General features: G+C 29.1%; 2 protein-coding genes and 1 long non-coding RNA gene across 4 annotated transcripts; all 3 read left to right on the plus strand.

Annotated features, from left to right (window-relative positions):
* The first annotated feature begins 2,802 nt into the window (after positions 1-2,802).
* On the plus strand, positions 2,803-9,900 carry LOC141532214 (uncharacterized). The gene is made up of 6 exons (XM_074250454.1): positions 2,803-2,860; positions 7,117-7,221; positions 7,424-7,490; positions 7,576-7,820; positions 7,890-8,026; positions 8,098-9,900. The coding sequence occupies exons 2-6, from the start codon at positions 7,125-7,127 to the stop codon at positions 8,332-8,334; spliced, it is 783 nt and encodes a 260-aa protein (XP_074106555.1). The 5' UTR covers positions 2,803-2,860; positions 7,117-7,124; the 3' UTR covers positions 8,335-9,900.
* Positions 9,901-10,651: 751 nt separating this feature from the next.
* LOC141532215 (uncharacterized) lies at positions 10,652-12,116 on the plus strand. 2 transcript variants are annotated; one of them, XM_074250456.1, is made up of 5 exons: positions 10,652-10,926; positions 10,989-11,091; positions 11,165-11,275; positions 11,612-11,697; positions 11,806-12,116. In XM_074250456.1, the coding sequence occupies exons 1-5, from the start codon at positions 10,795-10,797 to the stop codon at positions 11,986-11,988; spliced, it is 615 nt and encodes a 204-aa protein (XP_074106557.1). In that variant the 5' UTR covers positions 10,652-10,794; the 3' UTR covers positions 11,989-12,116. The 2 variants fall into 2 exon arrangements, with proteins under 2 accessions (XP_074106557.1, XP_074106556.1); XM_074250455.1 differs by having other exon boundaries at positions 10,653-10,926; positions 11,165-11,413.
* Positions 12,117-12,806: 690 nt separating this feature from the next.
* Positions 12,807-14,035, plus strand: LOC141532216 (uncharacterized). Its single transcript, XR_012480060.1, has 4 exons — positions 12,807-13,233; positions 13,297-13,404; positions 13,590-13,675; positions 13,779-14,035. It is a non-coding gene; the product is annotated as an uncharacterized LOC141532216 (long non-coding RNA).
* The last annotated feature ends 126 nt before the right edge of the window (positions 14,036-14,161 follow it).

A 14,161-nucleotide genomic window follows, 5' to 3' on the forward strand; every position in this document is an offset into this window, starting at 1 on the left:
GGAGATAAGACGACTGAAGTTTAAGAGGGTTCGCTACTCAATGTCCGATGTTACATTGCTTTACACTGGTCAGCTCTATTCCTCCTCGTCAATTTCATGATGAATATATTTTGTCAAAGCTGGTCTTTAGAAAGAATTTCCTTTTTTTGTTGCATTTCTTTTGAAAATGTCAGATGAAGGCTATTGTGATGGAACTTTTTAAGTTTTTTGTATACATTTCATTTTAACATGTTGTACATTTAAATATAAACGGTTTGCTTGGAACTAAAGTTATTTCATACATATTCATTGAAGTTTTTTACTTTTGCAAAGCATAGATACAAATTACAGACATTGCAGAAGGATGGGAATTGTGGCCATCGGACATAATTACCAAATGAAATTTAATTTCTGATTAAAATTTGAAATTAGTCAAAAAATGATGATAAATAAAAATTTTTAATATTTTTCATTCAATTTTATTTTATTATGTGTATCTACTTTATATAAGAATTTAATCTGTTTTAGCCCGTACTATTCTCAATTCAGACCAATTCCCGACAATTTTTAATGTTATAATAAAATTGTTTTTTATTGTTTCAAGACCAAAATCAGAATTTTTTTGTCACAATCATTTAGCTGGTTTTGATCGCATCAAGGTCAAAAACAGACCAAAACGTTCCATAATTTTTAGTCGGTTTTTGATCGCCTTTTACGAATTCGATAATAATAATAATAATAATGAAAATAATCGTAATAATAGTAATATATATATTTATTTATTTATTATCGTTTTATTAGTGTCCTCGAAGATCCTCTACAGGGCACGGCTTTTCATTCTCTGAAACTTAAAGTGACTATTCACTATTTCGTGGTGCAATGTATATCAAACGGTATGCTTCGCACTACCAAATAGTCAATACCGCTCATTAAATGATGCGTGAAATTACAAAGTTTAATATTAATCTTGTCATCTTGTCAACATTTTAATCTTTTCGATGTATTGACATTGTCTTTAATATCGATGATTATAAAACTATAGATTTAGATCGAATGAAACGATGAGAACTATTTTACGTATGTTAATACAAATTTATCAGTTATCACTGCAACTAATATTCGCAGATACAAAACTTTTATAGCCAATGAAATGTTAAGCTATGACAAATAAATATGACAGATGTAAGATTATGATCAACGATCAGTTCATAATACAAGAGAGCGCATCAATATATTATAATTTAATTTATTTTTTCAAATAAATGCGACTTGTAATCATTTTTAATAAGATACTTAAGATTCAAAAAAATTATAAGTCGCCATCTTAGTCGACTTTTGGCCTTTGAACATTTAGAATTAAAATTGTAGATCAAAAACAGTATAAGATTTCATATTGAATTTGAAAACAATACATAAAGTCCAAGTGGAAATTAACTAGACTAAAAACCGATCAAACTTTTTAGTCTCATTGAATTAGAAACAGCATAAAATATTTATAGCTACTTAATTATTTTACTAAAAGGTTGTTTAGACTTAAAACAGATAAATAATTTAAATAGTAGATCAAGTACAGATGAAAATGTTTTTAAAAGTTCAAATACAGATCAATAATTTCAAAGGCAGATCCTTTTGCTCAAAATCAGTTTAAATTTTTGGATTCGGGTCAAGAAAATTTTTTCTTCAAAATTTAATTATTGTTTTAAGTAGTTTAATTCTCTTAACTTAAGAAATTGACTCTTGAATGAAAGAACTTGGTTGTTTTCACACAGAAAAAAAAATTTCTTGACCGGAGAAGCATTTGAGAATCTATACTCTTGATAAAGTTGATTATAAAATAAGAACTGAAATATATCGGCTCCCAAAACATTAGCAGTAAAAATATATTTACAAACATTCAGAACTTTATCAATAAATCAAGCAGCAACGTAATTTATCTAATTTTTAATTACAGTTATCACGCAAGAGTCTCGCATAAAGAAGTATAAATAAAAAAAGGCGAGTATAGTGAGAAAAGAAAAAAATTAAAATATAAATATATCTTTTTATATCTATATATTTCTTGTTAGGAATGCTACCTCATTCCGGAATCACACGCCAAAGTAAATCATACTAACACCCACCGAGCAAAACTCGGTGCCTTTATCATCTTTATCTCCGAGTATTTTAGCGGTTATTTTTTCCGGTACTCATCCCCTAAACTTGTACCTCTCTAGTAGACTACGCTTACCATTCCCCATTATTTTGTGCCTTTTATTTTTATTTTTAACTTTTTATTCCACCCCTTAACATTGCCCCTTTAACTCTGTACCACTACCGACCATCTACAAGTATCAGACGCACCCACGGACCCTCGGGCGAACGTTGAAACTAAATTAGTTACTTTTTCTCATTTCCAACGGGAGAAAAAAATAAATTTTTTTAATTATTACTTCTTATCGAAATGTAATGTTGGCTTGATTTTGCGCCGCGTCGTAATGTTATATGATTAATTGCTAATAAATTCTATTTAAGTTAATACAGAAAGTTGCGCTTGAAAAGTATTTGTTTGTTCAACTTTTTTAGAATTTAATTTAATTTTTTAATTTAAAATTATAATTTTTTTTTTTCAAAATTTTCCTTACAGCAGTTTGAATGCTCAATGAATAATTAGACTTTCTAACATCATAGTTAACGAAAAATAGCTTAAATCAAGAAGTTCTCGATGAGAATGAAGAATCTTTGTCAGGATTAATTTAAACAAAGCTAATGAGAACATAAGTAAGTGTATGTGATTAAAGAAAATCCAATTTCAAGCGAGTTAATGTGATTTCCTTGCAGGTTCTTAATGGAACGCATCGATTCCCATCGCGGCGAAAAGGACGATCTATAGTCTTGTCAAGGGGTAAGTTTGCAATCTGATATAGGGGCTGGTTGGTTGGTTATCCGTACAAGAGTATACTACTGAGTACTTAGGTATTAGTATACCAACAAACAAATAGTGTGTGTAGGTATATTTTCCGGTCGACGATGCGGGACCTATTTAACGGACGCGAGTCCGGTAATGGGATTCGAACTTTGCACCCAAGGGTACCATCTTCTTTTGTGTATCTTATATACGTTTACCTTGTACTCCGAAACACTGTCAAGCAGCAGTACAACTTCCTTTATTAATTAGAATATATCCAAAAGTACGATCCTGGAAAAAAAGTTATATATAATTATATATAAATCATTACATATAATTATATATAAATCATTATATATAATTATATTAAATCATTATGTATATATATGTCGGAGAGTAAAGTACAGTGGAGTATTTTCTGACGAAGCAATGAGAATATTCTTTAGGATATTTCTATTTTTTTAGTTATTTTAAGAAATGTATTGTTACTTTAATATTTTGTAAAATAAGATATAACTAAAATGTTTTATTGCGGTAGGCTTAGGCCTAGGTAGGCACATGGTTGTCAACGTAGTCGGGATCCCAGGACGATAGGGGTATCATAAAATTAATAAGGAAAAGAGAAATGTGCAGCAGGCAGACTATTTGAGAATAGTTTTTGAAAAGACATTCTTGCTTTGAGATCGAGATCGAACGGACGTCCTGGTGATCGCGAATTCGTTATTTCCTAAGTCTCGGTCAATCGCAAGATATTATTAATATTGTTTGCGGCCTGAATTAACTTAACCTTGTACGAGTTTATCTACTCATTCGTAATAATTGATCTTTTTGTAATTGTGAATATTAATTAATTGTAATAATAAAAATGAGTGAATCACAAAATACCGAATCCCCAACAATAACTCCTGCCTCTCTGACATATATATATATATATATATATATATATATATATATATATATATATATATATATATATATATATATATATATATAATTATATAAAAATCATTACATATAATTATATGAGTTTTAGTCATATATAATTATGATCCTTAGTATAATAATATATAATTATATAAACTTTTATAAAATTATGTATAATTATATGTAACGAATGCAAATACGTAAATCACAATTTGATGACATTATATATAATTATGTATAAATTTATATACTTATGTAAAATTATACAAAATTATATAAAATTATATAAATTTATATAATTACACATAAGTTTATATAATTATATATAATTTTTTTCCCCGGGATCCGCGTCGCAAATACTCCGACTTTTACAAAAGATAATAAGTCTTCTAGTTCTAGAAAATATTTAAAATATAAAATGCAGTACACGGAAAGAACAAGATGACACTGGATATAATCTCAGATTATACTGAGTAAAAAAAAATTTAAGATAGTAGCTAGTATAATCCAGATAAAAATTCCTGCACCGCTTGTATCAACGTTTTGATTCTGAGGTCAAAAACAACAGTAAGGATTTTGAGGAGAGCTAAAACTACCGCGGTCTTGGAAAGCACAAAGGACATTAGACATAATTCTATAATGCTATCTTACAATTTAACTCGGGATTCATGATAATTATAATAATAATAAAACATAAAAAATTATTATAAACCCTTTAGTTATGTATGTGGTTACAAAATCCTCTGAATGGTTATTATTATAGATCAGAAAGTTCTACGATGTCTAAAAGAATGACAATAGTTTTTATCTTATTAGTTAGCTAGCTATTCTATCGAGTTTTCTTCATAGACATTTGAAAGTTTTAATAACATTACAATATCGTGGAAAAAATTTCCATTCGCTGCAGAAAGTAATAAACAACAAAAAAATTTAACGTCCTTAGAAAGTTATAATAATGATAGTGAACAAGAAATAAAATGAAAAAAGAAATTGGTAAAAAAATTGACAGTTCTTAGGGTAATAAAGAAAAAAGGATCTCAGATGAACAAGAAAGTTTATTAAGAATTTAAAAGTACGAGAAATGTCTCGTATAGCTCCGGGCAGTGATTTTTTTTTGTTTTTTATGTTTTATATATGATAAATTTAAGTGGAATATTTTAGAGCAAAAGGATGATCCTTCAAAGTTATTTTTTTAGAAAAAATTAGCGTTTTTTATAATATTTGTTTGAATTTTTTAAGATTTCAATTTAAATTTAAAAAGTTGGATTTAAAATTTTTTTGTGGAGTTTTTTGAGATTTCTCAAAATCTACCGGTTCAAATCGGTCCAAATTGTATTCAAAATCTAAATTTGGTCACACCTTTTCGAATGGCGCCAACCGCGATGAAATCGGTCAAGCCGTTCAAAAGTTATGAGAGTTATGATATCATTCCAGATTGTACTCAGTGATGTCTATGGTGAAAAAAATTTTCAGATAGTAGCTAGTATAATCTAGATTATACTGGGTGATATCTGGATTATACTCATTGTAATCTGGATTTATTCTCCGTAAATTAATGCTAGCTGTGAGTAAAAATTTCAAAAAAATTTTTTTTTTATTGAAAATCATATTAAAAAATTAAAATTAATAACAACCAATGTCAAATAATATAACTCTTATTTCCATAATTGGATTCTATTTTTGTTTTCTCCATCTCTTATTCCAGCTTTTCTCATCTCTGGTCATCAGTATTCTATCAACACTTGGGCTTGAATTCCCACCTTTCCAATCCTATTATTAACAATTAACTTTAAACTACTGTTTGCATATACAATCAAGTTGAATCGTAACGATGGAATGAAAATATGCATACTGTATGTGAATTTGTCGGGGAATACATATTTATATACACATGAAATATGATGTTAAATGTGAAATAGAGACTGTTAAAATGCCTTAATACAACACATATGCGAATGTTATCGTAAATTGTTTTGCGTGAGTACCTAACATCGTGATGTAATGTGATTTTATTATGGTATTATTACAGTTATTATTGTCATTGCTATTACTATTATCATTGTTATTGTTAGTATAACTGTTATTATGGTAGTTGTTCATGTTATTATGTTGAATGTTTGTCCCGAGTGACCCATAACTGGAATTGTAGTTAGCTCAAGCGTTAATCAAGACAATATATAGATTGGTTTAATAATTAGTAACGTATTTCTGATTAGTTTCTCTTTGAATTATCCATGAATTTGTATTACTTTGTACAAATTGTTCAATTTGTTTATGACATTGAGTCTTCGACGTATTTTTAAATTTTCAACAATCCTCAAGAATTCATAATTGAGCTGATCCTTGAAGAGAGCTTTTAGGAAATTTTAAGCTTTCATAATTTCATTGTAGACTTGAAAAAAAAAAAAAAAAAATATTTGGTTTTTTTGCATCACCCTTCTATTCATATATTGTACGCAAAAGTAAAATAATTCCTGTAAAATTATAACGGATTGTGATAACAGTAATATTAAACCAGAAATGTAGAGAAAAAGTACAAGGCGAGAGTCGTTTTAATTATCATTAACAAGACCTCGGGTATAACTCAAAATTAGGCGTTTTGAATGTGGTAATACGTATAACTACACAAGTAGAGATACTATGTGTGAATTATGCTCATAAGCATCGTTACTAACTACAATTATATATCCGGGTATAAATCTCTTTTTACTTTTTCAAGACCAGAATTAAATTCTATTCTTAATCAGTCATGTTATATAATTGAGATAAATATTTATAATTAAAATTTCTTCACTCGTTTTATAATAATTAATCGTCTTTATTCTTAATATTCTATAAACGCTAATAAATATATTTAAAAATTTTAACTTTTAAAAATAATGACAAGTGAGTTAATGCTTATGATCTTAAAGATAATTATTAATAATAAACGGTTCATTTTTTATTGTATTTATGTCAGTTCTGGAAAATTCAATAATAAAACAATTATATTATTAAAAGTAAAATAAAATTATCTGTTACGAATGTTCATAAGTGATTAAATAATCAGTTAATGTAAGTCAAAGTTATAAAAAATTAATTTATTTTCAATGAATAACGATGCGACTGATATAAAAAAGTGATAAAATCTATAACTGTATCTTATTAAAAAGCATTATTAATCTATTTACGATTTGTAGTGGATATATAAATGAATTACTTCGCCAGAAATATTATATCTTTTATGTCAGAAATATTAATGATTAAAATAAGCTGATAATTTTAAAATAAAAACGTCACTATGCCTATTTTAAGAAGACAATTTATTCTTGTGATTCTTATGAGTGTAGTTGGCGCTATGGGGAATGAAAAACATACGGTTAATCCTTTTGGAGCAGATGAAGTGCCTTGGCTTATTTTTATTGCTAAGATCACGGATTGGTCTTTGTCAAATGGTAAGTAATAAGAGATTTTTTGTAAAAACATTTTATGATGACCACCGTCATCATCATTAACAATATCATTATGACATCCTCCATCGTCAATATAATATCATTTTTATGCTAACCATTATCATCATCTCGATCATTCTAATCATTATCATCATCTTCATCATGATAACCATAATATACATTCATTGAACTATTCTTAATTCAGATTTTGACTGGGGTACTCTTATTCACGACCGACTAGTTATAGTAGCTAATGAATCACGTTTTACAGAGTAAGTTTTAAAAAATATATTAAAAACCAATCCTCACATTTTTATTGTGTTATACCCGCTAATTCCTAATTTTTCTTTCTTTAAGTACAATAGATCTAATGGCCTTCACGAATTGCGTTTTAACTTGGCGTTGTCCATCAAAATGCACGAGCGTGAAAGTCGATAAAATAGTGCGGGAAAATAATAAATTTGTTTTATTGATTCTCAAGGAATCATTAAAAATAATAAATCCAGAAAGTAATATTATAAGGTTGGCAAATGGTGACAATTACTTTAGCGATGATTGTTACATTCCGTACATTCATTATACAGATGTTTGGATGAATAAACGTAAGTAATAATTAGTCATTTTTGAATTAGAGTTAAATTATTTGACTAATTAATGATAAATATTTATAGGTTACTCAACTGCATTCATCAAAACACTTTACAAAGCTGAAATAACCGGTCAAACTGTTATTGTAGTTCGGGATGGAGAAGGATCTCGAATCGATCAATTTGGGCGTAGTTATAATTCTTTACTCAAATCAACTATTGTAAGTATCGACTAATTAATTCACTATAATTAATCACTCTGTCAGTACAATTAGGAATCTTTGAATTACAGCCAGAAGAAGGATTTCCATTGGTCTGTCGTGGGTCGACTAATAAATATCTGATGGTCAAAATGTTTTCATCTGTCGGAGATGATTTTGATTCAATGAGTGATTTCTACAACTCTCCAACGGATTTGCTAATCACTCGGAGTGTTAAACATCGGATTGAATCTATAATTGAAAAATATAAATTGAAAAGAAATTGCTTGCGGAATTTAGTTTGTACTAGTGATTCTTTAAATTCTTAGATTTTTATTTGGACAAATATAAAAAAAATAAACTACAGAAATTGCTTGATATTTTTGGATTTTCCAAACTTTTTTCTTTACTTATCGAATTTTTTAATTATCTATTGATCCTCTCCTATCTTTAGTCAAGTTTCTCTTTCTCCAACTCTTCTTCGTCTGCATTAAAGCTATAAAAAGCTTCGGATATCCGAGTGGTGAGTCTTATCCCCTCGGCCTCTCTTCCTCTTATTTGTCTTCATTTTCAGTCATCATCCAGCAAACATTAAAATAGGCTCGTGTTGTATGTTAACTCACAGATAACAAAAATATTCATAAACTTTTCGCAATAACTGACTGTTTCACGAAGTAACCGTGACATTAGCATAGTAATGAATATTATTACATTTTGGGTATATGCCCCCACGATGTTTAATTCCATCTTGCTAGTCGTAAAGATAATAAGTGAGGTTGGGGAAGGGTTCAGATTGTCTGCAACAGTATAGGACGAAACATAGTTCTGAAAATCATGAGTCGTGGGTCACGATGGAGGGGTGCTAGGCGGGGGCAAGAACGACGGAAAGGGGAAGATGAATGAAGGGTGGCAAAGGATAACACACAATGTGTAATATGAGCGAGCGAATTAGACGGAAAATTAAAAAGAGTTGACAAGGATGAACTGAATAACTTTGCCTGAGTAGAGTGAAATGAAAAGGGAGAAAATGTGTGACAGAATGAGAGAGAGGGATAGAGAGAGAACATTGGAGTGGGAGTAAGTACTGAGGATTCTCACTACACTCACTAGGTTTAAGAGGCTCGCTAAGAGTAAATATAAACTTGGTAAAGTGACAAAGATAATTCTAATAAAAGCGACTGAGACACAGCGTCGTTGTATACTGATTCGCTCACGCTATTGCTCTCATTTTAAGGATTTCTGCGCATACAAAATACTCTTGCTTTAACTGGATCAAGTTTAAGAATGCTGCTGGCTTATTCATAATTAAACTTAATTTCTTGCATATTCTCGTGTATAGATCATTACCGGGAGTATCGCCAAAGTTTAACTCTAAAAAATTATAAAAGTATACTTTTTACATATTTTACACCTCAATAAACATTTTTTTTTAAACGGGAATTTCTAGCACTGTGTTATTAAATTGATTTCTAATAATAAAATCTTTATCATTATGAAATTCAATTAAGCAAAAAAACAAAGTAATTAACAATTGAAATGGCTTGATGATTAAAAAATGAGATAAATTTACACAAAAATCATAATAAATGTTTGCTCTCGTTATTTGAATGAAAAATTGAATATTTTGATTTCTTTTGGACATAAATATTTAATTTCTATTTGAATCCTTGGAACTTGTATAAAATTAAATTGATAAACGATCACTACATTGAAATCTTGACTACGAACATTTGATTTGCTGCAACATAAATTTTGATTGGATCAAAAAAATGTAGGCGGAATCTTAGATTTTATATAAAAACATTCAGGAAAAAATGATATTTGAGTAGTTGAGTTGTTAATATTTTGAGTACATTAGTTGATTGATTTGACTGCCGCCATAAATAAAGAGACAATGTTTAGATGGTGGTTTTTGGTATGTGCAATATTAGCACTAAAATCACTAGATGTTGCATCCCATCGAACCGAGACAATCGAGTATGCTGACAGTATGTATTCATGTTCATCAACCCTGAAAGATGACTAAAATAAATAAGGAAGTGTGAGTCACATCGAGAATGTAAGAATTTGAAGTACACCGAATGTCGGAATGGACGTTGTCATTGCTTACCAAATTACTTCTTCGATAGAAGTGATTATCATTCCTGTCGTGGAGGAATCAATGCCACATGTGAATTTGATTACGACTGCAAAGACAACGATCAGGTGGGCGGCATTTTCAATACCTGTCCACGTTATGAGACATTCTTCTCATCATCAAATACTGAAACAATCAAGCTTTATCGTGCAGAGAGTAAGTATTGATTATATATTTAATTTAATTTAATTATTTAGATATTAATTTTCAAAAATCACATTATTCATCTCCTTAAAATTTAAGAATATATCCAGAAATAAAAATGTATTTATACATTATAAATAAAAAATATTACAAGTGAATTCTTTACTCAATTTTCACACATGAGCCATAAGGTAAATATTCCAAGATTAGATAACTCTGTTTACAACTGTCATACTCACGAAAAGTAGTTAAATTCGTCACCAACTCTAGTCGGAAAACTGACTCATTATTTTATAGCAATCGATAAATGTTAATCATCAAATTTTCTATCTATACAAATATTCATTTCAAAGTTCGCTATGTATTACTGTAGCATTTATCAACCGTCCAGCTATAAGCTTATTGTTTTTGTCATTTTTAGATTTCATTAGTAGAATCATAATAAATTAACAATTCGTCAGATTTAATAAAATCCAATCGATCATTTATAATAACTTCCGAGTGAAAAATGATTAAATCAAAATTACTATTTTTATTTTCGGTGTTGATTGGAGTACTGACGAATTCTAATGTCTCTATTGCAATGAAAATAACATCAAGTTCTTATTCTTCCAAAAATTGCAGCGCAAATCGCGTTCGGGTAAGCAGTCATGATTTCGTTGTACTTGATTTCAATGTAACAAATATTCTGAATGCTTTAAGTGTGATCCAAACCTTCCGCAACCCTGCTGTGACTCCAACAACAAGTGCATCAATACTGATCGAACTAAACTAGATGCTGAAACTTATATCTGCTTAAAAGAAGGTTATTATAACATCATTAAAAAAAAATAATCAATCAAAATTTGAAGTTATTAACATTTTTATCTTACTTACAGCCATGCTGGGAGATCCTTGTGAAAACTGGTTCGACTGTGAAGCAATAATTGAAGGAAAATGTGCAGAAGACAGCACGTGTGCTTGCAATAAATATTCTTCAGAATGGAATAGTACGATCTGCTTATATCCTACAGTTAGAGAAAAATTGATTCCTGAACTTCAGAATATTTATCATTTTGATGAACTCAACAAATTGTATTTTATAAAGACTGATTTCATTTCCCAGTCTCGTCTCAACAGAGTATCAAGTAGGATATTTTTGATGGTCATACTCTAGAAAGAATTTTGGGTATGACCTCAGACTTTTTTGGCAGATTTTTATAACTATATACAACTATATAAAATTACATATAATGTCTTTCTCAAGTATTTAAATTTAATGCTACTTGTATAGCTTAGATTACAATTTTCATGTTAAATATTAATATCTATTTCACTATAAATAGCAATACAATACGGAGAAAAATGCAGTGATGATGATCAATGTGCAGAGTTAGGAGATCGAGGTCTGATTTGTGCTAATTTCCTCGAGGTAACGTATGATAAATAAAAGTTACGATTTTTGCTCTTGGTAAAATACACCAAGAAAATTTTCAAAATTGTTTTTTTTTTTTTTTAAATCATGCTTTTCAATGCTCAGGGTTCATCCGAATGCAAATGTCCAGAATGGATGCAATTTGATGTGGAAAGTGGATATTGTACAGAAGATACGGAGCTGGTTGATTTAAATGATGATCCTAACCCAAATCTTTTTGATGTAGAGATGCTGAACGATAGAGAATTCAATGTTAACGGAGAAACAGAACCTCAAGAATATCCCTAAGATTAAAATGTTGAAATTTTAATTTTGGGATTTATTAAAGTTTTTGTGTTAATTTTCAACTTACTAGAAATTGTGCGTTGATATAAATATAACTAACGAAAAATTGCAATAAAACTGTTGTTCATGAATTATTGTTTGTTTAAATCTTTTGCGCGGGTCTGATTTATGTTATTTCTAAATGTTGAAATTTTAGAACTTAAGAAATTATTTATTGACCAGGCTATTGTCTGGAATCGTCTGAGTCAATTGAAAATAAACTGTCTTTAAGGTATCATGTTTTATCCGTTATTTTGGGTTAACGGTAGGCGAACACATACTTGAAGCCGATTAAGTGTCAGAGACCGATTTTATACCAAAACATCTATAAAGAATTTTTTTTCCGTAGATTTCGATGACATTTTAATTTTTAGGACAAATCTTTACGTCAATGATGTACTGAGAGAACAATCTATTTGAAACAAATGAGATTTGTTTATTATGAAGAAATTTCTTATTCAAATATCACCAAGTAATATTTATTTGACAGAAGCTCAAAAGCATAGAACAGCTAATTTTTTGAGCTCCCGAGCTCAAAATAAAATTAATTGTATTTTTGACCTTGAAGAGCTCAAAAACATCAGAGCCATTTTAAGTGTTTAAATATAAAATTAGAGGGAAGTTGCAGGGACGGCCTTGAAGGTCAACCGTTTTAAAAAATTTAAGAATATATCTAGAAATAAAAATGTATTGATACATTAAAAATAAAAAATATTTCAAATGAATTCTTTACTCAATTTTGACACATGAGCCATGAGGTAGATATTCCAAGATTAGATAACTCTGTTTACGACTGTCATACTCGAGAAAAGTAGTTAAATTCGTCACCAACTCTAGTCGGAAAACTGACTCATTATTTTATAGCAATCGATAAATGTTAATCGTCAAATTTTCTATTTATACAAATACTCATTTCAAAGTTCGCTATGTATTACTGTAGCTTTTATCAACCGTTCAGCTATAAGCTTATTGTTTTCGTCATTTTTAGATTTTATTTGTAGAATCATAATAAATTAACAATTTGTCACATCTAATAAAATCCAATCGATCATTTATAATAATTTCCGGGTGAAAAATAATTAAATCAAAATTACTATTTTTATTTTCGATGTTGATTGGAGTACTGACGAATTCGACTGTCGCTATTGAAATGAAAATAACATCAAGTTGTTATATTCTTTCAAAAATTGCAGCGCAAATCGCGTTCGGGTAAGCAGTCATGATTTCGTTGTAACTTGATTTCAATGTAACAAATATTCTGAATGCTTTAAGTGTGATCCAAACTAATCCTTCCGCAACCCTGCTGTGACTCCAACAACAAGTGCATCAATATTGATGGAACTAAACTAGATGCTGAAACTTATGTCTGCTTAAAAGAAGGTTATTATAACATCATTATAAAAAAATAATCAATCAAATTTTGAAGCTATTTAAATTTATATATGTAATTCTATCAAATTACATGAAATGTTTTGTTCAAGTATTTTGTTTAAATTTAATAATCTTTGTATAACTTGGATTAAAATTTTCATGTTAAATATTAATCTACTTTACTATCTTTATAGAAATAAAATACGGAGAAAAATACGCTGATGATTATCGATGTTCAGAGTTTGGTGATTGAGGTCTGGTTTGTGCTGTGTCTCTGAAGGTAATGGATGATTAATAAAAACTATGATTATAGCTCTTGGTAAAATACATCAAGAAAATTGTCTAATTATTTTTTTCTGAGAATTATGCTTTACTACGCTCAGGGATCACATGAATGCAGATGTCCAGAATTGATGCAATTTAATGTGGAAAGTGAAAATTGTACAGAAAATGTGAGGCTGATTGATCTGCGAAACCGAAAGAATTTTGGAGTAGTGGTAGTAATTCTCGTATCTCAATATTACAATCTTACATTCCCGGAAAAAAAAATTAAACGTTAGCGGAGAAACAGGAAAAGATGAATAGCTCTATTTAATTTCTGTGAATAAAATAACTGCAAAAATAAAATTCCTTAAAAATTCCCAACTTTGTTCAATTTTTACTATTGCTAGTCACTATTTAAGGTCTCGAGAATGAATACTTTTGAAATATCAATATAAAGAGCGATTTAAATAATAACAGCAATAAATATAAAATAATTTAAATA

This window comes from Cotesia typhae, unplaced genomic scaffold (genome assembly GCF_013202065.1).
Source record: "Cotesia typhae breed Kobodo isofemale line unplaced genomic scaffold, CoteBio_Ctyphae contig_59, whole genome shotgun sequence".
NCBI classification, from domain to species: domain Eukaryota; kingdom Metazoa; phylum Arthropoda; class Insecta; order Hymenoptera; family Braconidae; genus Cotesia; species Cotesia typhae.